The sequence below is a fragment of the Bos mutus genome, chromosome 16, assembly GCF_027580195.1.
Source record: "Bos mutus isolate GX-2022 chromosome 16, NWIPB_WYAK_1.1, whole genome shotgun sequence".
In the NCBI taxonomy this organism is placed as follows: Eukaryota; Metazoa; Chordata; class Mammalia; order Artiodactyla; family Bovidae; genus Bos; species Bos mutus.
In genome coordinates this window covers 57645003-57671450 of record NC_091632.1, presented here as the reverse complement: position 1 = coordinate 57671450, position 26448 = coordinate 57645003, and the positions used below count along the sequence as shown (strand labels likewise).

General features: G+C 42.7%; 1 protein-coding gene across 2 annotated transcripts in view; it reads right to left on the bottom strand.

Moving 5' to 3' along the window:
• The window catches only part of LBR (lamin B receptor), a 28280-nt gene extending 3431 nt beyond the window's left edge, over positions 1-24849 (bottom strand). Inside the window, exons 1-11 of one of the 2 annotated variants that reach the window (XM_005903716.3) lie at positions 24714-24849; positions 20075-20253; positions 18052-18267; positions 15440-15523; positions 14590-14782; positions 12998-13194; positions 11109-11163; positions 7389-7580; positions 6597-6700; positions 5550-5675; positions 1869-2037 (exon numbers count right to left, since the gene is read on the bottom strand). In XM_005903716.3, coding sequence (XP_005903778.1) covers positions 1869-2037; positions 5550-5675; positions 6597-6700; positions 7389-7580; positions 11109-11163; positions 12998-13194; positions 14590-14782; positions 15440-15523; positions 18052-18267; positions 20075-20239 — 1501 coding nt within the window. In that variant the 5' untranslated portion in view covers positions 20240-20253; positions 24714-24849. Of the gene's footprint in view, positions 1-1868; positions 2038-5549; positions 5676-6596; positions 6701-7388; positions 7581-11108; positions 11164-12997; positions 13195-14589; positions 14783-15439; positions 15524-18051; positions 18268-20074; positions 20254-24453; positions 24608-24713 lie in introns of those variants that run through there. The other variant, XM_070385421.1, reaches the window with a different exon arrangement.
• Positions 24850-26448: the final 1599 nt, after the last annotated feature.

Genomic DNA, 26448 nt, shown 5'->3' with positions numbered 1-26448 from the left:
AGTTATGATATCTACGGACTATAACATGAATGCTTCATTAATAAAACTATAGCTCAGAATCTGTACCAGAACAATATGCACATAAATATTAACATATGCCAAATCCCACTGCAAGCCTCTTAAGCTGGTAGCTTTATTTCAAATTTCAAAATGTCAAAACTAAGAGGCCCTGACATATGACTATGTATCATCAGTCCTCAATAAAGTAGTAAAAAATAACTCTACTCCCCATTTTTAGCTTCACTGTAAAATAGACATAGCCTGTCTTGAATAACACACAGGGATGTGTTAACCAAACCAATAGTGAAATTAAATCTTAATTTCAACCAGAGACTTGAATTTTTCTTCTACCATAGATATTAGTGTAATGAAACTAGCAACATTTGAAGTTCAGTGCTCACTTTCCCTGCCCTCCCTCTGGTGGATGTGTTTAACGACCAGTGTAACAAAAGAAAAAGCCCATCCTGAATCCAACCTGCTACCATCAGCCAAGCTGTACTCCTCACTCTTCCCCACCACCCTGGTCAAGCTGTTCCCTCTGTCCAATGTGTCTGTCTCCCCATGCCACTTTCACTCACCCAACAGATCAAAAACCACATTCTCCAGTAAGTTTACAGTGATATTCCCCAGAGAGACGTGCTCTCTACCTTAAACTCCCGTCATATTTGCTCTAACAGTCCCTCCTCTAGACTCTTCCTGTGCCTCAATCCAGTGTCTGAGAGTGTTATTTCTTCTGTAAGAGCATAAGCTCTAGGAAGGCAAGACCATCTTCCTATTTTTCAAGTTACTACCAGAAAAAGAGGGCTCTCAACAAAAAAAAGTGAACCATTACTAAAACAATAAAATTGTATTGTTTTTAACAATAATTGTATTACTTTTAAATAAACAGCCTCTTGATGAAAGTGAAAGAGGAGAGTGAAAAAGTTGGCTTAAAGCTCAACATTCAGAAAACTAAGATCATGCCATCCAGTTCTATCATTTCATGGCAAATAGATGGGGAAACAGTAGAAACAGTGGCTGACTTTATTTTTGGGAGGCTCCAAAATCACTGCAGATGGTGACTGTAGCCATGAAATTAAAAGACACTTACTCCTTGGAAGAAAAATTATGACCAACCTAGACAGCATATTAAAAAGCAGAGATGTTACTTTGCCAACAAAGGTCCATCTAGTCAAAGCTATGGTTTATCCAGTGGTCATGTATGGATGTGAGAATTGGACTGTAAAGGAAGCTGAGCGCCGAAAAATTGATGCTTTTGAACTGTGGTGTTGGAGAAGACTCTTGAGAGTCCCTTGGACTGCAATGAGATCCAACCAGTCCATCCTAAAGGAGATCAGTCCTGGGTGTTCACTGGAAGGACTGATGTTGAAGCTGAAACTCCAATACTTTGGCCACCTGATGCAAAGAGCTGACTCATTGGAAAAGACCCGGATGCTGGGAAAGATTGAGGACAGGAGGAGAAGGGGATGATAGAGGGTGAGATGGTTTGATGGCATCACCGACTCAATGGACATGAGTTTGAGTAAACTCCGGGAGTTGGTGATGGACAGGGAGGCCTGGCGTGCTGCAGTCCATGGGGTCGCAAAAAGTCAGACACGACTGAGCGACTGAACTGAACTGAATAAATTTTTAAACAGGTGTTTTGTTCAAAACGATGTTTAAATAACTACTGAAGAACCCAAGGAAGAAGCATCCTTTCTCTTTGCAAGATGCAAGAATCTTTTATGACTTAACTCATCCATCACAGATTATTTCATACTTGAGCTAATCATGGCCATTTAAAAGGGCACGCTGTAAACATGTGATACCACAGTACAACAGACTCAGTACACAGTATTTAATACACAGAGACTGAAATTAATACTCACGTTTCAGAGCAATGATTAGAGAAGCCATTGGCCAAGACAGTTCATTTGGATGACTGACTAAATAAAAGGCCTGAAAGCTGTAGATAAATGGAACCCACACCAAATCTCCAAAAGCCAGCATGAATCCAAATCCATCATGGATAATGTCCATGGTTGTCAATAATGCTTCCTAATGGGTACAGAGAAGGGAAAAAAATGTTTTAAAGTTTAGGGAGAAAAGCTTCTATGTTTAAAGTATTCAAATAAAGTACTAATTTACAGTCAAATTTACAAAAAGCTAAAGGAAGGTGGTTGTTGTTCAGTCACCCAGTCGTGTCCCACTCTTTGTGACCCCATGGACTACAGCACACCAGGCTTCTTCACCATCTCCCGGAGTTTGCCCAAGTTCATATTCATTGCATCAGTGATGCCGTCCAGCCATCTCATCCTCTAAGATGAGACAGTACAGCAACCTAAAATGTTTAAAGGCAGGAGTGGGGATCTGTCTCCCTTGGCACAGGTATCACACTGAGTCATTCTGCTTTATCCTCTGTCACTCTAGCCACTCCCTCCACGATCCTGAACCACAGAGCTCCCAATGCCTCTTCTGCCTCCCCGCCTCTGCCTGGAACACCCTCCCCCAACTGCAGCTGAAACCTGGCCTGTACTGCCTTCCTCAACCCACCACTCGCTGAAGCCAACTGACTGTCCTGTAACTCAGTGGCCCTCTCTACTCGACTGGAAGATGCGGGGAGCACCGGTTTCCACCCCAGCACCGAGTACAGGTGCGCTGACCTAGCTAATGTTGTTCAGTCACTAAGCTGTGTCCAACTCTTTGTGACTCCATAGACTGCAGCACTCCAGGCTTCCGAACCTAACTTCTGAGCATAATCTAGCTTTTCAGGTAGCTTGTCCACACTACTCGGCATCATGGGAAACTGCCTGCTTCACTGCTCAGGGTAAACCAGGGCCTGAATGCACTCTCTTGTGGATCTGGCTGGCACGAGCCAGAAACCTGCAGGCCCTGGAAGTGGAGACGGCCCTGTCTCAGGGCATCCCTAACCTGCCTCAGACTCTAGTACTCAACACTGACCAGAAAAATTAGCGAGTATAATCTCTATTAAAGAATCAATGTTTTAGGTTAAAGAAAAAGAGTGAGATCTCCAAAATGTATTCCCCCCTCCCCAGAAAGCAAACAAAAAGACCACAGAACAGAAAAATGGATGTTACAATTTCTGGGCCTGTTGGGTCACCCTCTAGTCAACACGCCTATTCTTTTGCACTGGGGAGCAGCCAAGATAGCACACGAGGGATGATGACAGGGGCACATGGGAGTGGGCAGAGGAAGTGACAAGATACCAACACCTGGTGCCAGGAGGGGCGGGGAGGACCCCCAACCCCACCCAGTTCCCAGGGACTCAGAGGGCTGCAGGACAGAAGCAGAGGCTCAGAGGAAGGGTCATTCACATTTAAGTTCATAGTCTCCATTTCTCAAGGTGTGCCACATTAACACGCAGAGGAATTTCTATCACTCAATCAAATAAGAAAATTATTAAGCATCCGCTAACTAAACAGCAGCGTGCCAGATACTAAAGAAAACCACAAAATCAAGTTTCTTCTTCAAGAGGCTAACTATAATCTGGCTGAGACAGTGATGACTTATTTAAAAAATAACTTCCCAACTTTAATCCGCTACCCTGGGTAAAAAACTGCCGCAAGAGTTTTGCCTTAAGACACAATCATTTTTTGTTAATTAACAGAAGTCAACGTTTGTTTCAATCTCTAGAAAATATGAATTTCTAAGTCACTTAAAAAGTGACCTCCATGACAAGACAGAAAACTCGAAGGAAGAATTACTCATCACCAGATAGGAATTAAAAAAAATAATCTCTGAGGGGATAAAACAACAGAGGAAATATCATCTGGCTCGTAAAACATATCCTACCATCTTCTGAGCATCTATTTATTACATAATCAAAGAAAGACCTCCAACTGGCAAGATGAAGTGCATTTATAAGAGCTGGTGTTTTTTTTAACTTCAGAAACATGTTTAATTTTGAGTATTAAACATGGCTGAGAATTTTGGAATTTTCAGAGGACTCTGTATCAGATGCTCCCAATATCTTTGCAGTTTCCCAGGCTGAGCCCAGGTCCGCATTTAGTGGTAGGAGCTCAGTAAGAGTCCAAATGTGGCTACCTGTACTCAAGATCTGCTTACCTCCAAGAGGTCCTAATCTCCTCCCAAAGAAAAGGAAGATTATCAACATATCAATATCAAGTTCTCAAAGTCGCCTTGACTGAGTATAACCAAATAATACAATTTTTCAAAAACATCTTAAAGAAGGACTTTCTCTCAAAATGTCAACAAGGTGCCATGAACACTTGCTTTGGAATATCATGATGTAGGACCATCAATTTTGTTTTTAAAATTGAAAGAAAACTTAATTTAGAATTTGGAGGAAATGATTACAAAGATAATAGTAAATGATAAAACAGTTGTAGAACAGACCCAAAGAAGATACTGTTTTCAAGAGTAATATATTTTCAAGAGTAATATATTTAGATGAGACAGAGACTAGCAAACATTGCCAGTCTTCAAGTAGCAGAAAGAATTGATCCTGCATCAATGTATGAGAAAAGCCACATTAAGAGATCAGTGTCATTTAAACTGGTTTCCTCGGTGTATCATGATTTCTGATTTTATATCCATCTGATTAAAGTTATTCTTTGTATTCTGAAACACCAACAATAAAACAACTCCCCCAGTATTTAAGAACTAGCTGCTCCTTGATAATCCAAAAAACACTATCCTAATTCAATGACGCTTACTCCTTGGAAGGAAAGTTATGACCAACCTAGACAGCATATTAAAAAGCAGAGACATTACTTTGTCAACAAAGGTCTGTTTAGTCAAGGCTATGATTTTTCCTGTGGTCATGTATGGACATGAGAGTTGGACTGTGAAGAAAACTGAGTGCCGAAGAATTGATGCTTTTGAACTGTGGTGTTGGAGAAGACTCTTGAGAGTCCCTTGGACTGCAAAGAGATCCAACCAGTCCATCCTAAAGGAGATCAGTCCTGGGTGTTCTTTAGAAGGAATGATGCTAAAGCTGAAACTCCAGTACTTTGGCCACCTCATGCGAAGAGTTGACTCATTGGAAAAGACTCTGATGCTGGGAGGGATTGGGGGCAGGAGAAGGGGATGACAGAGGATGAGATGGCTGGATGGCATCACCGACTCAATGGACATGAGTTTGGGTGAACTCCAGGAGTTGGTGATGGACAGGGAGGCCTGGTGTGCTGCGGTTCATGGGGTCGTGAAGAGTCAGACACGACTGAGTGACTGAACTGAAGTGAATTCAATGATAGTATTTGATCCATCCATTTTCATCCATTAGAATCACTAAGAAAAGAAGTTTTATTTATATGAATCGGTCACACCCACTAATTCAAGATTCACAGATCTTAAATATCTAGTGGCTGACAGAGCAGCTGACACGCACGGACACCTACCACCTGTTAGCGCTCTCCGTGTGTCAGCTCACTGTGTCACGTGGACCCACGTTTCATTTAATCTTCATAAGCCGTGGAGGCAGGTTAGGTTCTCCTCACCTTGTGTGTAAGAATCTGAGGCTTGGAGGAGAAAAGTCACTCACCCACACCCAATGCCATCTGACTCCAAGGCTCTTAAAAATTACTTACCTCATTCCAGAGAGCATCTACCACGTACAGGAGCTGGAAACTGTTGACCAAAATCATTGCTAATGATGGAACAGCGCGATTCTGTTCCTTCATCTCAGCCAAAAGCATCACAAGGTTAATGACCACCTAAAACAAAAGGGGCAGGTACAGTTTCCAGAGAGAAAGGTGGTAATTTCCCAGCCGAGAAAGCTGCAGACACACCTCACTGAGAAGTCATCATCAGTGATGAGACACATCAATCCCTTGATAAGATGTACTGAGGTGGACACTTATTCTGTGGGAGTCTTGCCAAAGACACACAACCTACTCCAATCATGAGAAAATGCTGGACTAACCCACATCTAGGGGCCCTCGTACAAAATAACTGAGTATTCTTCAGAAGTGTCAAAGTCATGAGAGACAAAGAACGACTAAGCAACCGCTGCAGACTAGAGGACACCAAATAACAAACAAGTGCACAGTCAGGCCCTGAAGAGAGTCCTGCAACAGGAAAAGGCCAACAGTGGAAAAACGGTGAAAACCTGAATAAGGTCTACGGGTTTAATTAAAACTACTATAAAAGGTGAATCTGTCATTCTTTTTTTTTTCTCTCTCTTTTTTAACTGCTATTCTTGATAACTATATTATGGCTCTGTCAGACGCCAACATTGGGGAAAGTGATGTGAAGGAACTCTTACTTTTGCAACTTTCATACAAGTCTAAAATAAGGTAAAAGTACATTTTTTTTAAAAGGAAGAAAATATATTTTTTCTTCATAAATTCATCTACACTATTATTTTCTTACATAAACACAAACTGATATAGTCAAAATAATACAAACTCTTTTAACCTATAACTTATAACCTATAACCTATAACACAACATCTTAACCCTTGGACTATATTTAAAGTAAGAAAATATTTGAAGTAGACAAATTTATGGAAATTTATAATTATTCCTAAAAACATACCACCTATAAGCTCACTTCAAAACTGTCTACATTTCTTTCTAAATGCAAGACTAATTTGTACTACTGAACTGAAATTTAAAAAAAAAAAAAAGACATACCCATCCAATCAATCCGGGACGCAATTCACAAAAGTACTTGAGATCAAAAGTACCAATCCGAGGGTTTAACTCCCGGCCAATGAAGAAATCATAGATGGCATTTCCTAAGAAGGGAAAAGTTTTTATCCAAACGGGATTCCAAACCCAACTATGAGACTTTAAAACCGCACTGCTGTCTACTACCCAGGGTCACAATTCAGTCATCTCCAACAGCCTGGCAGATAGTCGGGGAGGACACGCAGGGGACGCCGGCCCCATCTGGAAATATCCATGCTACTACAGGCATGGGACCTATGGGGCCCAGATTCCTGGATTTTGAGGGAACTGGAGTTTTTTTTTTAATGTAGACTCACAATTTTTAAAATAAGTCATTTAATTTTTTTTAATGTTTTTAAATACTTTAGAATTGACCAATTTATAATCTCTATTATTTGATTTTTTTAAAAAGGATATGTACTGTTTCAAACAAAATATAACATAAGCCATAAATGGTTATAACACTAATGTTACTGAAATGCTGTAACTTTTTAAAATGTCTTACTGTCATCAAGTGACTAAAAAAGGAAGAAGAAACAAACAGGAAAGCATGAGGGGAGAATCACATTTTCTTCCTTTTATTTTTCTTAAAATTATTTTTCATCTTTTTTTCCTATTTCTCATCTCTCATAAACTGAAGAAAGAAAGAAGAGAATTCTATGAAAGCCTAGAATTGGATGCTGAGGGGCCAGTGGGGGTGGGAGGGCACGTTCGTGGGAGGCGTTCATGGGACCCACGCAGTCTAACGCTGCTCACCAGAGCTGGCGGGTGACAGTTCATCCTGGGGCGCTTTCAAAGCCCTGGCATAGAGGTAAACACTCAAGCCCGTGGCAAAAAGAATGGCTGCAAGCGCAAACTGCAGGAAGTGACGGTACACATAGTAAAGCTCGACATTCCAGAAGAAACACGCTCCGACGAGTGCAGATGTCAGGATAAAAGCATAGAATCCTTTAAAGAAAAAAGCGGGGGGGGTCAAAAAATTAATGTTAACCCAGGGTTCACAAGAGATTTATACCATTGTAAAATAATGCAACATTATTTGTTTAAGTCTTAGTTTCATTACCCAGGCTAAATACACACAAGTGCATGAACAAGCAGTGCCCCTGAGGTTAGCAGTCTTCAATACAGATGCTACATCTCCCATACAGACTTAATCAATAACAGTATGTTAATTAATAACATAATTATTAATAGGACTTAATAATGACATACTTATTTTTCATTGTGAACAGTCATCTGCTTTTAATTAAGAGAGAGCTGAAAAGAGGTGCACCAAAATTTACCATAAAAGAACCTCAAAATTCATATGGTCCAAATGCTCAGGCCCAAAGTCAAATGGCTAATTACTGACAGAGCTGGGCCAAACACACATTTTAAAGTGAGTGAGTGAAGACACTCAGTCGTGTCAACTCTTTGAGACTCCATGAACTGTAGCCTACCACGCTCCTCTGTCTATGGGATTTTCCAGGCAAGAGTACTGGAGTGGGTTGCCATTGCCTTCTCCAGAGGATCTTCCCAACCCAGGGATTGAACCTGGGTCTCCCGCATTGTAGGTAGACGCTTTACCATCAGAGCCACCAGGGAAGTCCTGGTGGACACATTTTAAAACCCTAGGGTAATCTTGGTTATAAATTATGAATATTTTTATCTGAAATAATTTATCAATAATGGTCTCAAAGGACCCTGAATCGTACTCTATCTCCCAAACACAGACCTCAAGACCCTGCCCTCAGAGAATGCCCCAACATGAATGCCCCCTCCAGGGCCGGGCAGGAGACTGAGGGGACCAGCGGGCTGGAGACACCAGGGAGGGACTGCTGGGGCCCAGAGACAATGTCCATTCCAAAGTAAAAGAGACCACGAGGCCCTATGAGAGGAACCCCTGTTCCAAGCTAGCCCTGGTACAGCTTAACAGAGAGAGGCTGAGTGTCTGCTTTTTCTTCTGACCCAAGGAATAGTTTTCCTTTCAGGAGTCGAGTGTCTGCAAAAACTGTCCTCTAAGTCATCAAATCACATTTGGATAAAAACAGTCTAACACAGAAAAGAGGTAGATATTATAAGAATTCTGAAAGGGGGGTGGGAGGAGAGTTTAGGAGGAAGGGGACACATGGGTGCCTATGGCCAATTCATGTTGATGTACGGCAAAAACCATCACGATACTGGAAAGCAATTATCCTCCAATTAAAACAAATTTTTTTTAATTAAAAAAAAAAAGAATTCTGAAACCAAAGTTTTTGTAAAGTAAAACTGTCATCTCTAATTAACTATTTAAATCCACGTTTTCCACATATCATGTTTACTCTAAAGACTAACTTTGTAAAACACTCATTTAATGCTCATAAAATTTATGAATATTAAAGAAAAAGAATGGTAGATGAAGCAGTTTCTTGCTCTTGCTCTCTCGCCTATGTGGATTAAATTATTCAAAACATCTTAGGACTCTCCTTAGTTTATAATGGTAAAATCTTATAATGCTAGCGTGAGAGTAATCAGATGAGGTAATTTTAAAAAGAAGGATCAAGCAAAACTGGTCCAGCCACTGCCAGCTCCAAGCCCAAGGCTACTGTGCTCAGCCTGGGAGGAGCTGCGCCTTCAAAGGGAAGCAAAAACAGAAAAGAAGAGCACTCAGAAGTAAATGGGCACCTAGAGAGAAGCCCACAAAACACAGATAGTGACAGACCTGATGGCAAGAAGTGAACACCACCCCATCCCTCCCCAGATTCAGCCTCACTGGGGAAACAAGGCATAGGACAGATTCTAAAGCTGGTTCCAGAAGCAAGGAATCCGGTCAAAGTAAACAAAATATCTGACAGTAGCAGCAGACAAGTGTTATGCAACCACCATGGGTCAGGTGCTGAGCTAGGCTCGATGCTTTACACACCTGGCACAAGAGGCATCTTGAGTATCTCTGGCTTCCCCTCTGAAGCCCAGCAGAGGGATTTCAGATACAGTGGATGCTAGGCGAGCCACTGAAAAAAGCATCCGCAGTCAGACAGGTGAGAAGCGACAGGATTAAAACCGTCCAAGAATTAAAAATGATAATAATAATTCCCAAGGGAAGGAAAACAGTCTACTCAGTCTAGTTACAATGGAAAATCATTTAAGGATAACTACACTATATATATGCCTGGAGGAGGGCACAGCAACCCACTCCAGTATTCTTGCCTGAAGAATCCCCAAGGACAGAGGAGCCTGGTGGGCTACAGTCCATGGGATTGCAAAGAGTCAGACCCAATGAGTGACTAAGCACAGTGCAGCACACTATATATACATTTATTTCTTAAGTTAATGAAACTTCATCAGTCTTTACATGGCAAAGGTGGGCTGATCCTCTTCCTCAGCACACACTCCTACCACAGGAGGGGCTGGATCAAGAGGGACAGGGCCCTCTTGTTGAGACGTTCAGTGAGACTTCCACTCCATCCACTCAGAGCTCCCCCTAATGAGCGCCTTCTACAGGCTAGTCACTCTGCTGATGAGGAGGATACCACAAAGACACAGCCAAATCCCAGCCCACAGGCCGCCTTCTCATGGGGAGACCCCCGTGAACAGACAAGCACACTGATGTCTGGAAGGCCTATCATAGAGGAAAATAAGGCAGGGTAAAGGAAAGAAAGGGACCTGAGGGCTTCTCTGAGCAGAGAGACATCAGAGATGAGGCAGCTGACACTGGGGGAAAGTTTTCCAGGCAAAAGCACTGAGAATATAGCCTAGAGATGGCCCACAGGCCAGTGGCCGGAACAAATGGGCAAGAACTCCCAAGAGCAGGAGTGGCCAGGAAGCCCACATCAGTGTAGGACTTCACTTCATGGAGATGACTCAGGATGATAAAATGTTTATGCAAAACTGCTTCAGGGAATGATAAATGCTATTAAGAAAATAAAACTGGGGCTTCCCTGGTGGTCCAGGGGTTAAGAATCCAACCTGTAATGCAAGGGACACCACCAGTTTGATTCCTGGTCCAGGAAGACCCCACGTGCCACAGTACAACTAAGCCCATACACCATGACTTCTGAGCCTGCATGCCTAGAGCCTGGGATCCGCAACTACTGAGTTCACTCATTACAACAACTATTGAAGTCCACGCACCTAGAGCCTGTGCTCCAAACAAGAGAAGCCACTGCAGTGAGAAGCCTGTGCACCGCAAACAGAGTAGCCCCTGCTCACTGCAACTAGAGAAAGCCTGCGAGCAGTAACAAAGACCCACCATAGCCAAAAATAAATTAATAAGTAAATAAAAAGAAAATAAAACTGGAGAGAGGAAAAGAGTGATTGAGGGGCTTGTTACTCTACACAGCATAATTTTTACATATTGGCTGCAGGTGTGAGCAGTTTATTTGCATGCCCTTTAGACTACTAAGAAATAATTAACTTTCTACTGCTCTGGTGCAATCAGCTTTGATAGTTTAAGAGTACAACACCCAAAAGTCTGTGCTATCAAGTCATCAATTTGAGTCTTAAAAAAAAAAAAATTACCATTTAATCTGTACTTGAGTCTTCTTCCATCAGTAAGAGGTGTTCCTTCTACAACCTTAAAAGAAAAGTTTTTTTAATTAAAAAATTTATAAAGCACATCACTTTACCGTGTGTGTGTGTGTGTCTTGTAAAATCACCTAAATTTCAATATGCCCAACAAGGAGGATTGTCTTTTGGTAGGAAAGTTTAGTAACAAGTTTCAAAAATCTTTGCAGCATGCCCTTTGGTGAAGTAATTCCACCTTCAGTTTATCTCAAATACAAATCTAGTAGTGACTTCTCTGTGTACTCAGACTATTGCAACAGCCACCCTCCCCCAACCATCCCATGTCCCACCACAAGACTAGATGTGTTTTCAAAAACCTGTACATCTAGTTGATCTCTAGCTCAAAATCCTTCAATGACTCCCCACTGCTTACAAAGTGGAGAACAACTCCAGCACCTCACACTTGTGCAGTCCTTTCAATCAGGTTCAACCCCACTCACCCAGTTCACTATGGCCCATACAGTTGATGGCAGGAACTCATATACTTTCTTGCTCTGCTATTTATAAATATATGCTCACCCAGTTATTCAATCATTTCATGTGATTCTTTTATCTCCAATAAGAGACAGTGAGTATGTTCACTGGACCATTGTATCTCTTCATGTGGATCACCCACGGCATCCCCATTAAAAGGTACTCAAGAAACACATGTGAATGGGATGAGTTAAAAAGTTCACATGCCCAATGGCAACTAAATTTTACTCCCCAATATTCAGAAACAGCGAAATTCATTATAAATTATACTAATATGGTATCATCTGTCTTCGGCCAAACTACTATACTCTTTCATTATCTGTGAAAGGGAACCCAGTAGAAATGTAATGTCTGTTTGAGATCACAGGATTAGCAAAACCACAGGCTAATTTCAAATGATTCTTATCTATTAAAGGTATCTAACAACTCCTGTGTTTGGTTTTAGTCTGTGAAATACATATATATATATATAAGTAAATATATATAAACCCCATCAAAACTGCTTTTCTCAATAAATATTATCTAGTTGACCTAACTTTACTTAAGTTTATCTGAACTTGTGGTTTTTACTGTAGAGTCTTATTACAAAAATACCTGAAAATTCACATCACAAGAATACCTGAAAATTCACATCACAAGAATCCTCTCTAAGGCCACTGTCATGGTGAGGTCCCAAAGTATTTAAAGTTTGCAGCTCTAGCCTCCTATCACTGGCATTCTCCATTCCCAATAAAACTGATCCTTTTGTCTACAGACAGTTGGCAAACCTGCAAAGCCCTAAGAATAAGATCTTTAAATGAATTATTTATTCATTAAGGAATCTCATGTTCCTTTAAATATATCCAAGTAGAGGATTCTACTGAAAAAAAAAAAAAGACTATACTCAGCAATGAGGACAAGTTTTAAAGACACTGCATGAGATCAACGGTCCAAACAACAAATTTCTGAGATGAAAATTTAAAAACTTATCATATTTTAAAAAGTAAAAGAAGCGGACTAAAGTCCATTGAGCTCAGTACCCTATCAGCTGATAATTTAAAATTCTGCACCTGAAATGACATATGAGGAAACTTTTTTCTTCCCCAGAAACCTCTGCTATTATTCGGGCTATTTTGCAAAACAGCTTATTCTTTTCTATTTGGTTTGGAAAGTTACACAAGAACCCTTAATCAGATTCTTAAAGTTCTACTTGATCAGCAAGTGTTACAGAACACAAAGAGTAAAGGTTTAACAAACGAAAATTTCTAAGCTTGGGTGGTCGTGACCATGGACAGCTTTTAACCTTAAAACTACTATCAATATCTTCACATATACATGGGAATGGAAGGAAGACCACCTCACTGCACTGCGCCCCACCAACACAACCTTACCTTTCCAATCGGCAGTAAGTGGAACAGAGCCTGAAGGAGAAACCAGAGGAGGTAGGCCCCAAAGACTCTGGTTTCCCATAAGTCACCCAAAGCTGGCAGAGGAGGCGGGAAATTCAGAAGACTGGGCTCTTTCTGCTTACACATCAACAGCAACAGGAAGAGGAAGGCCGGCAGGCCAAGCATGATGAGAAAAACACCTGTAAATAATCAGTGAGCATTCAAGGCTCTTATTTCAATCCAGGCTAGTTTATTCTTTTTCAAGAATCACTTGAGTTTCTAGTGAAGGTCAGAACTCAAGTCTGGCTAGCTGTTTGAAACCAACGTCTAATGCTCCATGAGATAGTCCGCATGTCCACCTGTTACATCTTCTGGGAAAGCAACCACAGGCATAAAAGTAGTAAAAAAAACAGCACACATCCAGAACTGAAGAGCTAGATTCCACCTCAGAAACCAACCTCTAAAACATTCAAAATCCAACCACAATGGGAGTAGATATGTTGAGATTCCAGCAATCTGAAGACTGAACATCTAAAAACTATCTATTGGTCTAATCTTTAAAAAACAGAAACTTTATATCCCTAAGTTTCTAATAATTAAAACAGTATCACATTCAGGGCTTCCTTCATGGCTCAGCGGCAAAGAATCTGCCTGTCAGTGCAGGGGACGTGGGTTCAGTCCCTGATCTGGGAAGAGCCCACATGCCGCAGGACTAGAGCCTGTGCCCTAAAGCCCTGGAGCTGCAACTACCGAAGTCCATGCCCCTTGAGCCCGTGCTCCGCAGCAAGAGAAGCCACCGCAGTGAGAAACCCAAGCACGGCAACCAAGAGCTGCCCCTGCCCACCACAACCAGAGAAAAGTCTGCACGGTGATGAAGACCAGTGGGCCAAAAATAAATAAGTAAAATTATTTAAAAAAAACAGTATCACATTTATGTAGCATGTGCACAGACTGTTAAGCAATGTTGGACACCACCTAGAGTTACAACTTATAAAATACAAAGCAGTTAAGCCATGCAGAATTTTGAACCACTTGACACCAAGAAGTCCTTTCTTGGTATAATCTCATAAAACCTCACCAACTCCACCCACTTAATAACTCCGTCTCTGAATGCTTCAGATCTTTGACCCTCAAAGGCAACCCGTCTAGCAGGTAAGGTAGACACCATGACCCCACTGGAAGCATGCAGCTTATTCCCAGTGTTACTGCCAAGCAAGGCCCTGGCACCATGGTCTGATTATTAGCAGATTTCCCAATCACCAATTGTTCACTGTCCTTCCTACATACAACTATCATACCAACCTTCCCTTCGTCACTTTACACTTCTTTGCTCAAAAACCTATGAAAAGATCGCTAAGAGTTTTACATACAGCCACAAGGGCACCCTTTCTCCTCTATGATAACCCTCCCAAATACTCCCACTCAGGCCTTCGTACCTGTTGTTCCTCCTCACTGAAAATTCTTTCCAGGCTCTTGCCAGGCTCACTCCCTGGCTGCCCGCAGATTTCTTCAGAGAAAGGCCTTTTCTGCTCACTTTACAGCAATGACCACTCGCCCACCCTTCCTGCCCTCCCCAGGCTGATTCTGATGCCTACCAGGCACTCCTCCGAACTCCAAGTCCTTTGACTGTGTGGCTGTCACTTCAGAGGTTCTCAACAATGCAGGTCTTTTTGTGACAACTATTTCTTCCTTCGACTCTACTTCTTTTAATTTGATCTCGTCTCTTCTCGCACGAAGGCTATACTGTGTAGGTATATGACTACTCTCTTGTGACAAGTGGAATTTTTCCTATTTAAAAAATAAAAAGTATTAAGTATCTAAGGTCAATAAGTATCATGAATGCTACCACATTAACTAATTCAGTATCTTAATATAGCCATATAAACTAATAAATTTGTTAAATTACACTGTTTTTTTTTTAACTTTTTATTTTGTGTTGGGGCACAGACGATTAACAATGCTGTGATCGTTTCAGGTCAACAGTGAAGGGACTCAGCCATGCATCATATACACATATCCATTCTCCCCCAAACTCCCCTCCCATCCAGGCTGCCACATAACCCTGAGCAGAGACCCATGTGCTATATGGCAGGTCCTTGTTTGTTGACCATTTTAAATATAGGGTGTACCTGACCACCCCAAACTTCACAACTATCCTGTCCCCCCAACAACCACAAGTTCATTCTCTAAGTCTGCGAGTCCCTTTCTGTTCTGTAATTCAGCTCATTTGTGTCATTTCTTTTTAGATCCCACACATAAGGGATGTCATACGATACTTCTCCTTCTCTGACTTCACTCAGTATGACATCCTCTATGTTCAGTCTTAATTCAAGGACAGAATTTTAGAAAAGATTCTAAGGAAAATGATGGTTTTCAATGTGCTTCTTTAGAGAAAGTCACTTTAAGAAAAAGATGGCCCAAGAGGAGGGATGAGCCACGTCATACCTGTGTGTGTTTGTGAGGCATGTCATTCCTCTCGATGAGCTCGGGCTCCCCATTGTATCTGTTGATGCTGTTTCCAAATGGCTTCTAAGTTGAAGAAATTAAAACATTTTAACCATAAGAATGGCAATTTAGTAAAAGGGAACATGATGGCAAAAATTCAGTGTTGTGAAACCCAGCAATAAAACCAATCAAAGATTTTCACAGTCTGAACTCAGCCTATTTCAGCCTATTTTTGCTAAAAATGAGATGGAATAGAACTGACTAGAATTTCCCAATCTTAAAAGATTGGCTCTCAGAGGTTTCTATTGCATTGGCCAAAGAGTTCATTTGGATTTTTCTGTAATATAACGTTTTTCATAAAATGTTTCGTCTTTTAAACAAAATTAGACTAAATCTTGTAATTTCACTATTCAATAACAGATGCTCTAAATAATAGGAAATGAAGAAATAGTGGGTACTTTCAGAGTACTACTAGTAATCTGTGAACTGCCTATTTTCTCAATTTCATCTACCTCATTTTTATTTAACCTTACATTTTCTCTCCCAACCCACTCCAGTATTCTTGCCTGGAGAATCCCATGGACGGAGGAGCTTGGTGGGCTACAGCCCACGGGTTGCAAAGAGTCAGACACGACTGAACGACTTCACTTTCACTTCACTTTCTCTCCCTAATTCTCTTTTCTCAACTCAGTCTCTTTCCTTGAATGTCATTCTCTTTAAGCAGTGGAGGGAATTTCTTATTGATGGTACAAAAGGAAGGACTTAAATTTACAAAACATTTTTCAGGCAATGTATGGCTGAAATCTGTAACTTTGCTTCTTTAAAGTCACAGACAGATTATACTGCTAATAAAGCAACAGGAGGAAAACAAATTAAAAAGATAAATATATCTTTTGAGGGGCTAGCTATCAGAAGACAACTTTAATAGAGGATCAAGTTCTAGCTCAAATCAAGGTCTAACTGAGCAGTGACAGCATTCAACATATACTTAAGTTTATCAAAGTGCCAACGAGCCACTTAGCAGTGGTTTTGCAAATGTCCAGCATGTGACCCACAGCAACCACAAGTGTAATCCCGTAACTTAGCCAGTCAACTGACCCTAAACTATAATGACGGCAAATTGATAGGGTATCCACGCTGAAGCAAAGTAATGCAAATAGTGCAATCAGGAGTCCAAAAGAACGAGGATGACATGATGTCAAAGCTACGTGCAGTCTAAGTACGGTCTTTCATGCACATCACACCATCCTCAACTCAGCAATGAGTCCGTGGTGAGCCCAGGGCTCAACTGGTGAAGAGCAAAGCTAGTCTGTAGCTCTTGGGTCACCAGGACTGTAAGGAAGTTACACTGTAAAAAATATAGTAGTCATTAAAAGCTAAAAATGACATGTGACAGAAAGCATACAACATTTGTTCCTTACCCCGAGTCATCTGACTAGTAAAGAGAGCCACTGACAAGGTTCAAACTCACTAATAATCATCAAAATGCAATTTAAAACAGTGAGTTGAAAATCTCTGATGATCATATTGGTGAAAAAAAAAAAAAACAACTAATAACTATTATACTCAGAATGAGAAAATAGTCATTCATACCCTACCTGAACTGGTATAAACTTTCTTGAAACAATTTGGCAATATGCAGTAAAAGCCTCAAATCTACTCTATCCATCTGACAGAGCAGTTCCACTTATAAGATTTTATCCTAAGGATATATCAGATGTGTAAGAATATTTGTTTATAATAATTAAAATTTAGAAAGAAAAAAAGCTAAATGCCTATCAACAAGGGTGCTAACAATTACGTTACCTCCATACAATTTATAGTAAATCCAAACAATACTATACAACAACAAAAGTGATGTAGGAAAATATAATAGACGGTTATTCCAAATATCTTAAAATTTTTAAATCTGACTACAAAACACTATGTAATAATCCAGTTTTTTAAGGTTATTAAAAATCTGTGTGCATTTTATCCAGGAAAGAGGTAACATTAAGTGAAGAGAGTAAACAATCACATTTATTCAATTCTGTTTATTTATAATTTTGATTTGGTCTATGATCCAAATTATTCATTGTGCAAGGTCCTACAGGCTCTGCATACCCTAATATTTCCAACCTTGAACTGTGAAAGTAATTCAATTAAAAGTGTCATCTTTGAGTACAGAAGGTAATTAAGTACAGTGATACTAAGCAAGAATGTTTTTATACCATATATTATGTCTCATCTCATTCTTTTCTTTTAATTTTTTAAATTTCTTTGTCTCATTATTTTCTACATGAACTTTTATTTACGATAAAAACTTAGTTCAATCTATAATTTGCATCTATTTAAAATTTAAACACTGCTTTTTTTCTTTTAAAACCACAATATTAAGTAACACTCGAAACTTAAAAACATTCTTTTTCACGGCACTTAAAAGCATTATACCTTCTATTCTTCCAAACATTCATTTTCTAACGTAACCTTTCCAACTCACCACCTTAGATTTGATGTTTCCCTGACATTTTAATATTATTAACTGCAGATCACATGCGGACACATAAAGGGGGAGACGTGATCTGGGCAGACTAAACGCTATCTGAGACTGGAGGGCTCCCAAACACACGCACCAGCACCAGCGGAGTCAGTTTAACTTCCAACATGTCTTTCCTGGCTTCCTTCCTTGCTTCCTTCAGGTCAGCCTGGTACGATGCTGAGGCGGATCGGCGGGAACCTTTTGGGAGCCGGCCAGGGGACCGGGAGCGAGACCTCGAGCGGCTCCCCCGGCGTCTGGAGGGAGAACTAGAAGTCGAGCCACTTTTCCTTTGCCTGAAGGAGGTTAAAGGCTAGAGAGGGAGGAGAAGGCAGAGCTTCAGCGTTTAAGTCAAAACACATGCAGACCCACGCTGCAAGAAGGGAGCAATGGCGGTGATTGGCATCAGTGCTTCTAAAGTCACTTCAGGAGCTCATGGGAGCAGAGCATCCATCCAATGAGGCCAGTGACAACTGCGGCAATGGCCCGTCTCTCCTGAGGCCAAGGCACCCTTTCCACTCCTAACTCTCCTTTGATGGTACTGCCAGGAAATGCCTATTCTAAATCAAGTAGCTATATATTGTCCCAATAACATATACAAGAGATACAATAACATTGACTCAGACTGAGATGGGAACTTCCCTGGCAGTCCAGTGGTTCAGACTTCGCCCCTCCTGATTCAGGAGGTCTCGATCCCTGGTCAGGGAGTTAAGATCCCACATGCCTTGCGGCCAAAAAACCATAACATAAACAGAAGCCATATGTTAACAAATTCAATAAAGACTTTTAAAAATGGTCCACATCAAAAAAAAGAAAAGAAAATCTTTAAAAAAAAAAAAGACAGATGATGGGACAAAAGTAAAGAGCACACAAAAAATAACAAGAAAATCAGTCCCACCGTTTCACTCCAAATAAAACAGTCAGATTTTTGAAAAAAGTCCAAGACTGGGTTACTTAGTAATATTTTACCCTGCCCTAACCTACTCCAAATGTTTCCAGGCATCTAGGCCTCAAGGAAGGCAAACTACCCCCCAGTCCAAATCCTTCCCACCCACTTTGTGTGGTCCCAGAGCTAAGAATGGCTTTACAGTTCTTAAATGACTGCAAATAAACTCAAAAGAAGAACGAAACTTGGTGGCACATGATTATCTGAAATTCAAAGTTCAATGTCTGTGAATAAAATCTCATTGAGACACTGCCATGCCCAGACCTCCTCTCATGCTGCATGAACTATACATCCCACAGTGCCTCGGACATCTGCAACCTGTCCTTTTACTCAAAACTGTCACAGACCCCTGGTCTACAGCACTTGAACTGTGGTCCACAGGCTGTGGGCTCGAGATGGGTTACTGATCTGAGACAAGGAATGAAATTGAGAAGAAATGAGTAGAAATTTTTATAGCATTTTGGCCAAGTCAATTTATGTCTATTGAATCTGAGAATTAAAAGTCAGGGCTTTTATTTTGTACTTTTTTTTTTTCAACTGCCTAGTAATTATGATATATTAATAAGTACTTATATACCATGGATCAGATATTTTCAAGCTCAGGTCCTCCAGATAAGTTGAGAAGCCCTGGGCTCAAATCTGATGAATGTCACTCTCCTGATTAAATCTCAGTGTTTAGGATGAAGCCCAAACCCCTCCGGTTCTGGTTCCTTCTTAACCCTCCTCTGGCCCTTGTCCACCATACCCTTTCAGCACTGGTTGTCTGTGTCCACCCCCACCCAAGCCTTTGGCACACAACCCACTGTGGAAGCCCCTGGCCCCATCACCTGAGTTTCTCGATCTGTCTTCAGCACTCAGCTCTGAAAGCCTGCCCCAAAACCCCAAGCCCTTCCCTATTCTTGTTATGCTCCAGTACCACCCATGACAAGCTGTCACAGAATGGCAGAGTGCATTAAACCAGAGAGAGTGTGATCTAAGTGTCTGACTTCAGCAGACTGGGAGCTTCTGAGGAACACAGCACTGTGCCTCATTCATACACTTCCAGAGCCAAAATCAGGATATGACCCAAAGCAGGAGTGTGAGAGCCAGACCTCACTGCTCTAAGCTTAAAAACCACACCTACCAGGATTTCCCAATTATTATAAACATGGTCTATAAACCAAGGAGCGCTTACCTTGATATCACTCTCTTTCAATTCAAGTTCAGTTCCATCTTTGTATTTCACGTTGTAAAGCTGGGAGTTGCTGTCATGGCTCAGAATTTCTACTTCATAGTAAAGCGAACTCCCAGGCCATCGACCTCTTACCACCTCACCATCGGCAAATTTCCTACTTGGCATTTTCAAAAATCTGTCTGAATAGTTAAAAAAAAAAAATAAGAGTCTGAGCATATACACATTTGTCTTTTCTCATTAAACACTAAAATATAACTTTCCAAAATGTTTAACTGGTCAAGACTTTCGGGCTAAGCCTCTGGAGGAAAGAGTGTACAATTCCTGTTTTACAGTTGAAGCTTAAATATGTTAACTGTTTTGTCCAAGGCACAGAAAGACACAACGTGAAGTGGCAGAGTCAGGACACAGAGGTTCTTCTCTCTGCCTCACCATATTTCACTGGAAATCACTCTATACGACAAAACAGAAAGGCTCAGATGATTTGCACCATGCAAAACACCACCCACCTACAGTGACCACACTTCTTTAATTAGCAAGGCACAATCTCACAAAGTACACATATTTTCTGATTTATAAATCTACATAAACAGTAGTTCCCTCCTTATCCGAGAGGGATATTTTCTAAGACCGCCAGGCATCCCCAGTGGATGCCTGAAACCAGAAAGTACAGAGCCCCATATATACTATGGGGAGATATACTATAGTCCCTTGGATACTACACATACGTACCTATGATAAAGTTTAATTTATAAATTAGGCACCACAAGAGGATAACAACAATAACTATCAATAGGACAAATATAGAACAATTGATTCTTGAGAGTCCCTTGGACTGCAAGGAGATCAAATATAATTAACATTATATAACCTACCAAGAGCGAGAAAAATAACTTCAAATTGAAAATGAAGAGCAAATTTGGGGTTTTCACAAATCTTTCAAGTTTTACAGCTGAAGTCTCAAATGTATACCAAGTAATTCTGCCAACCACATAACTAGGCCAGTATCCTAGCTCTTTTTTTCAAATGCCTACAAGCAAACATCAACCTCCAGTCATAGCCTTCTTTTCCAGTGAACCAAAGCACAGCCCATGAAGCCTGGTATAAGAACACCACCCTAAGAAGCCATAAGCAATCTGCAGGAATTGCCACTTACATGAGACCTGTTTGCTACTTTTTTTTCAAACATGGACTGATTGCTGGGTGCTTCTAGCTTTTAGGTAGTAAGAGCTTCTCCCTCAATGGACCAGCAGATTCGCATTTCCACAGGACAAAACCAGCTCCTCCTGACATCTACACAACACCAACTGAACAAGCTAGACCCTCTGAAGAAGGCAGTAAGACAGAAGAATCTCTCCTTGCATCACCTTCATCCCCGAAATATCCTCTGGGCATACAAACAGACATTCCTCACTCGACTCCTGTCAAGAGCTGATTACATAACAATACCAACGTCTCAGAACTTTTGAAGACTCTCCAGAATTAAGAAAGGAGAAAGTCACATTATCACACCCCTCCTGAGAAAAAGTCTTTCCCAAGCATCACTTTTCTTCCCTGTTAATCAATCATCTGAGAGGCAAACTTCACAAGCTTCACTTGTTTAGATAGATAGGAGCTGGCTGGGTAGATGAAAGAAAACAGAAAGACAGGTGGTGATTAGAGGATGTCAGTCCATTTGCATGTTAGGTACAAGACACCTACCTGAGATAGCATTACTGGGGAAATGAAGGGGTTTGGGCTGGGGGCAGGGGCGGGGGGAGCAAGGACAAGGAGCCCAAATGCTCTGAGGATGAAGTCCCACCTGGCTGAGGAGTCCCGTGAGGGGAACTTGAAAAAAAGAAGGTGGTGGACACCTTGGGACCCAGAGGAGGGGCACAAAAAAGGAAGGTGACAACAGCAAGTTTTGCCTATTTCAACATTTGGCTCCAAGCCTCCAAACACTCAGAGGAAGGAAATGTGCCCGCTTCTCTCTTCTCTTCTGCCCCTTCCTTCCTCTCAGACCCCTTAAAATCAAACCTCTGTTACCAGTACTAGTTCTCTGATGCCAGTTGACCAGGGTTGGCAGAAGGCAATTACATCTTTCTACATGAAGATGTCATTCAAGTTTCAAATAACTCTTTATAAACTTTTGAAACCCAGTCCCTCAGGAATTAAGGGCTGCCTGTGTGTGCTAAGTCACTTCAGTAATGTCCGACTCTGTGCTACCCATGGACTATAGCCTGCCTCTCTCCATGGGATTCTCCAGGCAAAAAGACTGGAGTGGGTTGTCATGCCCTTCTCCAGGGGATCTTCCCGACCCGGGGCTCAAACCCAGGTCTCTTATGTCTCCTGCATTGGCAGGCAGGTTCTTTACCACTAGCGAAAATCCCTTGAGCAGATTCTGTCCCTTTCGGAAATTTTATTGCACAGATACCACATACACAGTATCTATCCAATACTGGTCATAGGTCAATGCCAAAGAGGTTTTTCTGTTATCAATCAAATATTTGGGGTTAAACAAATTAAGATATCTCACGGATATCTTAACTCTAAACTCCACTTAAAAGAAAAAGAATTAGGAAAAGCAATCTTTCATATGGTGGTTGAAAAAGGAAAAAAAAAAGGGACAAACCGGCATTCTTCTCGGAAGACCTCTATCTCATACACAAATGTTCCAAAAGATGAAACCACCACCATTATGATGGTACACCTCCACTCTGCACGAGTATCACACAGTGCCTCACATCCTAACCCTTCAGGAGTCACTAGGCAGGTAGGACAGAAAAGCCCCAGGACATTTATGCAGTCACCGTACCATCACCTCCTGCTGCTACTGCTGCTAAGTCGCTTCAGTCGTGTCCGACTCTGTGCGACCCCATAGATGGCAGCCCACCAGGCTCCCCTGTCCCTGGGATTCTCCAGAACACTGGAGTGGGTTGCCATTTCCTTCTCCAATGCGTGAAAGTGAAAAGTGAAAGTGAAGTCGCTCAGTCGTGTCAGACTCTTAGCAACCCCATGGACTGCAGCCTGCCAGGCTCCTCCGTCCATGGGATTTTCCAGATAACAGTACTGGAGTGGGTTGCCATTGCCTAGAAAGTCAAAAGATAGGCCTCCCTCAAAAGGGAGGTTTTAGCCAAGTATGTCTGCAAAGAAAGATTCTGTTTACTGAACACAATGACTTCATCCCCCCATTAGCAGTGGAAACATGGGGACCCTCAGGCTTTTCTCTATTAAGCCACATGCTTGCTAACTTCAGTGTCAGTTGGCACTGGAATCCTTACACATTTCGGCTCCAATATGTTACTGTTTATCAGCACAACAGAATGTGCTATTCCCTGCTGATCACATCTTCGGTCATCTTTCTTCACTTTCCCAAATCAGTCTAAACATGGCAAAGAAAGGGGAGTGCAAATGAAGTCTCACAGCTTCCCTCTTCAACACCTGCACCCAAGGCTGGCCTACCCGGCAAAACCCAAACAGGAACCCCTGGCCTAGCTCCTGCCCCTGCCGCAGGGTGCAGAAGAAACTGCCATCTTCCTGGCTGCACAGGCAGAATGGCCCCACTATAGACCTAAGCAAAATAAAAAACTGAAGGAGCAATAAACTCCCTCCTACTCACCCTTTCCCCTCCTCTCTAGACAGCTCTCAGAAACCAAACTTAAATTGGACTTGGCGCTCGATCTAAATTAGTGCACACACACCCATCCTTTCCTCCATGGCAGTTACTACGGTGTCTTTACAGATGTGCACGTGCTTATTTGCAAGGTCCCTGAGGGCTGGGACCAGAACCATGGGTCTAGCTGGGTCCGGCCGGGTGCAGGCTCCTCCACACATCAAGTAAGCAAGTTCACTTGCTCCGGGTTGAACCCTTGAATCGTCCACGCGCTGTCCAATGTATCTACTGGGTCATTCTGAGTATCAACAGCCTGATTCCCGATCAGACCGCGTAATTATTCTGGTGAACCGCCTGGAACCAGGCCCTTTGCAGTCAGGCGCTTATTTTTTTTTAAGCCTTAAAAAGATGTATTAAAAAGAAGGGGGGAAAAGGATAGAGCTTTAGCAGGAGCACCCAAACCTGTCTAACTACCCGTTTTTTGAGTGCGCAGAAACACCGGGCGGGGGAATGCAATGCATGCAGCCAGCCTTGGAAGTCGCCAGAGACGGCCACGACCCTCCAGGCCAGTGACAACCACCGACAATTAAAGTCAACTTGGCAACCCCACTTCCCCGTCCGCCAGGCTGCCGCGCCTGTTCTGCCTACCCAAGAGCTGGGCCCGCCAAGCCACCCGGCTAATCTGTCAAAAAAGCGCTCAGAGCAGTCTTGGGAGGGCCGATGCTACAGGGCGGGGACAAAGGCACCGGGGTGGATCACCCACCCACACATCCTCCCCACATCATTTTACCCCGACGCGGCGCGTCCAAAATGGAGGGAAACGTCGGCAATTTAAAACCACAGCTTCATTTCCGCAGCTGGCCGGGCCGGGCGCACTTCAAGCCTCGCCAGCAGCCGCCCGGACCCACCCGGAGGAGGGGAGGGCGAAGCCGCTGCTCCACGCCAGGCGCCCCGGGACCCCTGTCCATCCGCCGCACCCTCCCCGCGGGCCTCCCCCAGATCCCTTGGAGACCGCGCTGCGGGGAGCGGGGCGGGGTTTCGGGAGCTCACCTGCTCAGTGATCCTGCGGGAACACGAACGGCTTCGGGAGAGTCGCAGAACAGCAACCCGGCGGCGGTTCCGCGCGCGCGACACTGCCCGCTTTCGCGCTCTCGCGCTCCGCGGTCCCGCGGCCCGGGCGCGCGCCTCCCCCACCCCGCCCTTTCCTCGCCCCGCCCCTCTAGTCAGCCTTCCCAGGGTTCCTATTGGCTCCTCGGTCTTTTGAATCATGCCCAGAGCTGTCGATTCGTCACGAGACGTGGCGCGTCCGCCCCCCCGGCCCCACCTAGCTGCCTGACCAGATCTGCGGGTGGCACGTCTCGGAGCATTAGCTCTTGGCTCGGCCTACGAAGGCTGTGTTTCCCCCGGCCTTATCTCAGCCGCCAGACCCACGGACCGCTCGCTCTTACCCACCCTTTCCCTCCCGGCACTCGCGCCACAGTTGCTTGGCGATACAAAGCAGGGAAATTGGTGTATGAAGTAGTTTGGCGAAAGAGATCGTAAAAAGCTGTAAAGAAAATAAATTTGCATAACGATCACTAAAGATCAACTTTCCGAGGCCGAAAGTACTTCTTGCTGAAACACTATTAGTGCTCTCCTTACTGTGTTAAAAAAAAAAAAAAACCTCTGGAAACCCGGACGCAGTGGCTCCGAAGGCAACCTGGGACTCCTTTGTCTTGGCAATGGCTGCATCTCGGTAGAAACTGACCTGGGACGGTAGCTTGGGGGCTGTGGGGGCAGTGGGGCCAGTGGGTGGATGTGGGGGTTGGCAAAGAATGTCCATGGGTTCCCTACAGCTTACATCGTTTCTAGGACTGCTGATGTAAGGAGGAGAATCAACATTACGGGGAGGTCCTGCAGAGATATAGTAGAAAATACTCAGCAACGTGCTGTGTCGCACAGAAAATTCTGTCCGTGTACACTGAGATACCGCTTGACCTGCACACCCGCAACCCCGCAGCTTTAGTTTTACTTGGCCTCCAGAATGCTGAATCATTACACTGTTGACGACGAATCTGTTATGGATCCTAAACCTTTTTTTTTTCTTTCTCTCCAAGTTATCATTATTGGTTAGTTGGTTTCCTTCCTCTGAGGTCAAGAGTTTAAAGCAGTCCACTGAGGTTCCCCATTTTGCAGTGTGGTTTTAATCCAAGTATTTTTTTAACCCAACTACTAGATTAATCTAACTTACTATATAAATTTAAGTGAATTTCTATTTTGGAAGCACTGTCCATTAAATTATAATAAGTGGACTTTACCATTTATAGCCCAGCTTCCGGTGCAAGACTGCTCATATTCTCAGTTACAACTACAAAACACCCAGGTTTACAACTACAAAAAAAGTAAAAAACAAATAACACATTGAGCTTTCTCTGTCTTCCACATCCAGTGTTGAATGAGTGGTGAATTTCCCAGTTTAGTTCTCAGACATTTGTCATCCACAGTTAGCCAGTTGTGGATTTTCAGAAAATATATAGTCACTTCAAGAGCCGCATCTTGGCACTGGTATTTCCCTGGCAGTTTAGTGGTAGACTCCAAGCTCCCTATGCAGGGGGCGTGGATTCGATCCCTGATCTGGGAACTAACATCCCAAATGAAAGGCTCAACCAAAAAAAAAAGATTAAAGCATAACCAGTGGCTACGAGTGGCACAGTCCCTGTTCCCACTGAGTAGTGGAGAAGAAAAGCCAATCAGCACTGCCACTAAAGCAGCCAAAAGACGTACGTGGGGCCAGGAAGGCTTAGAT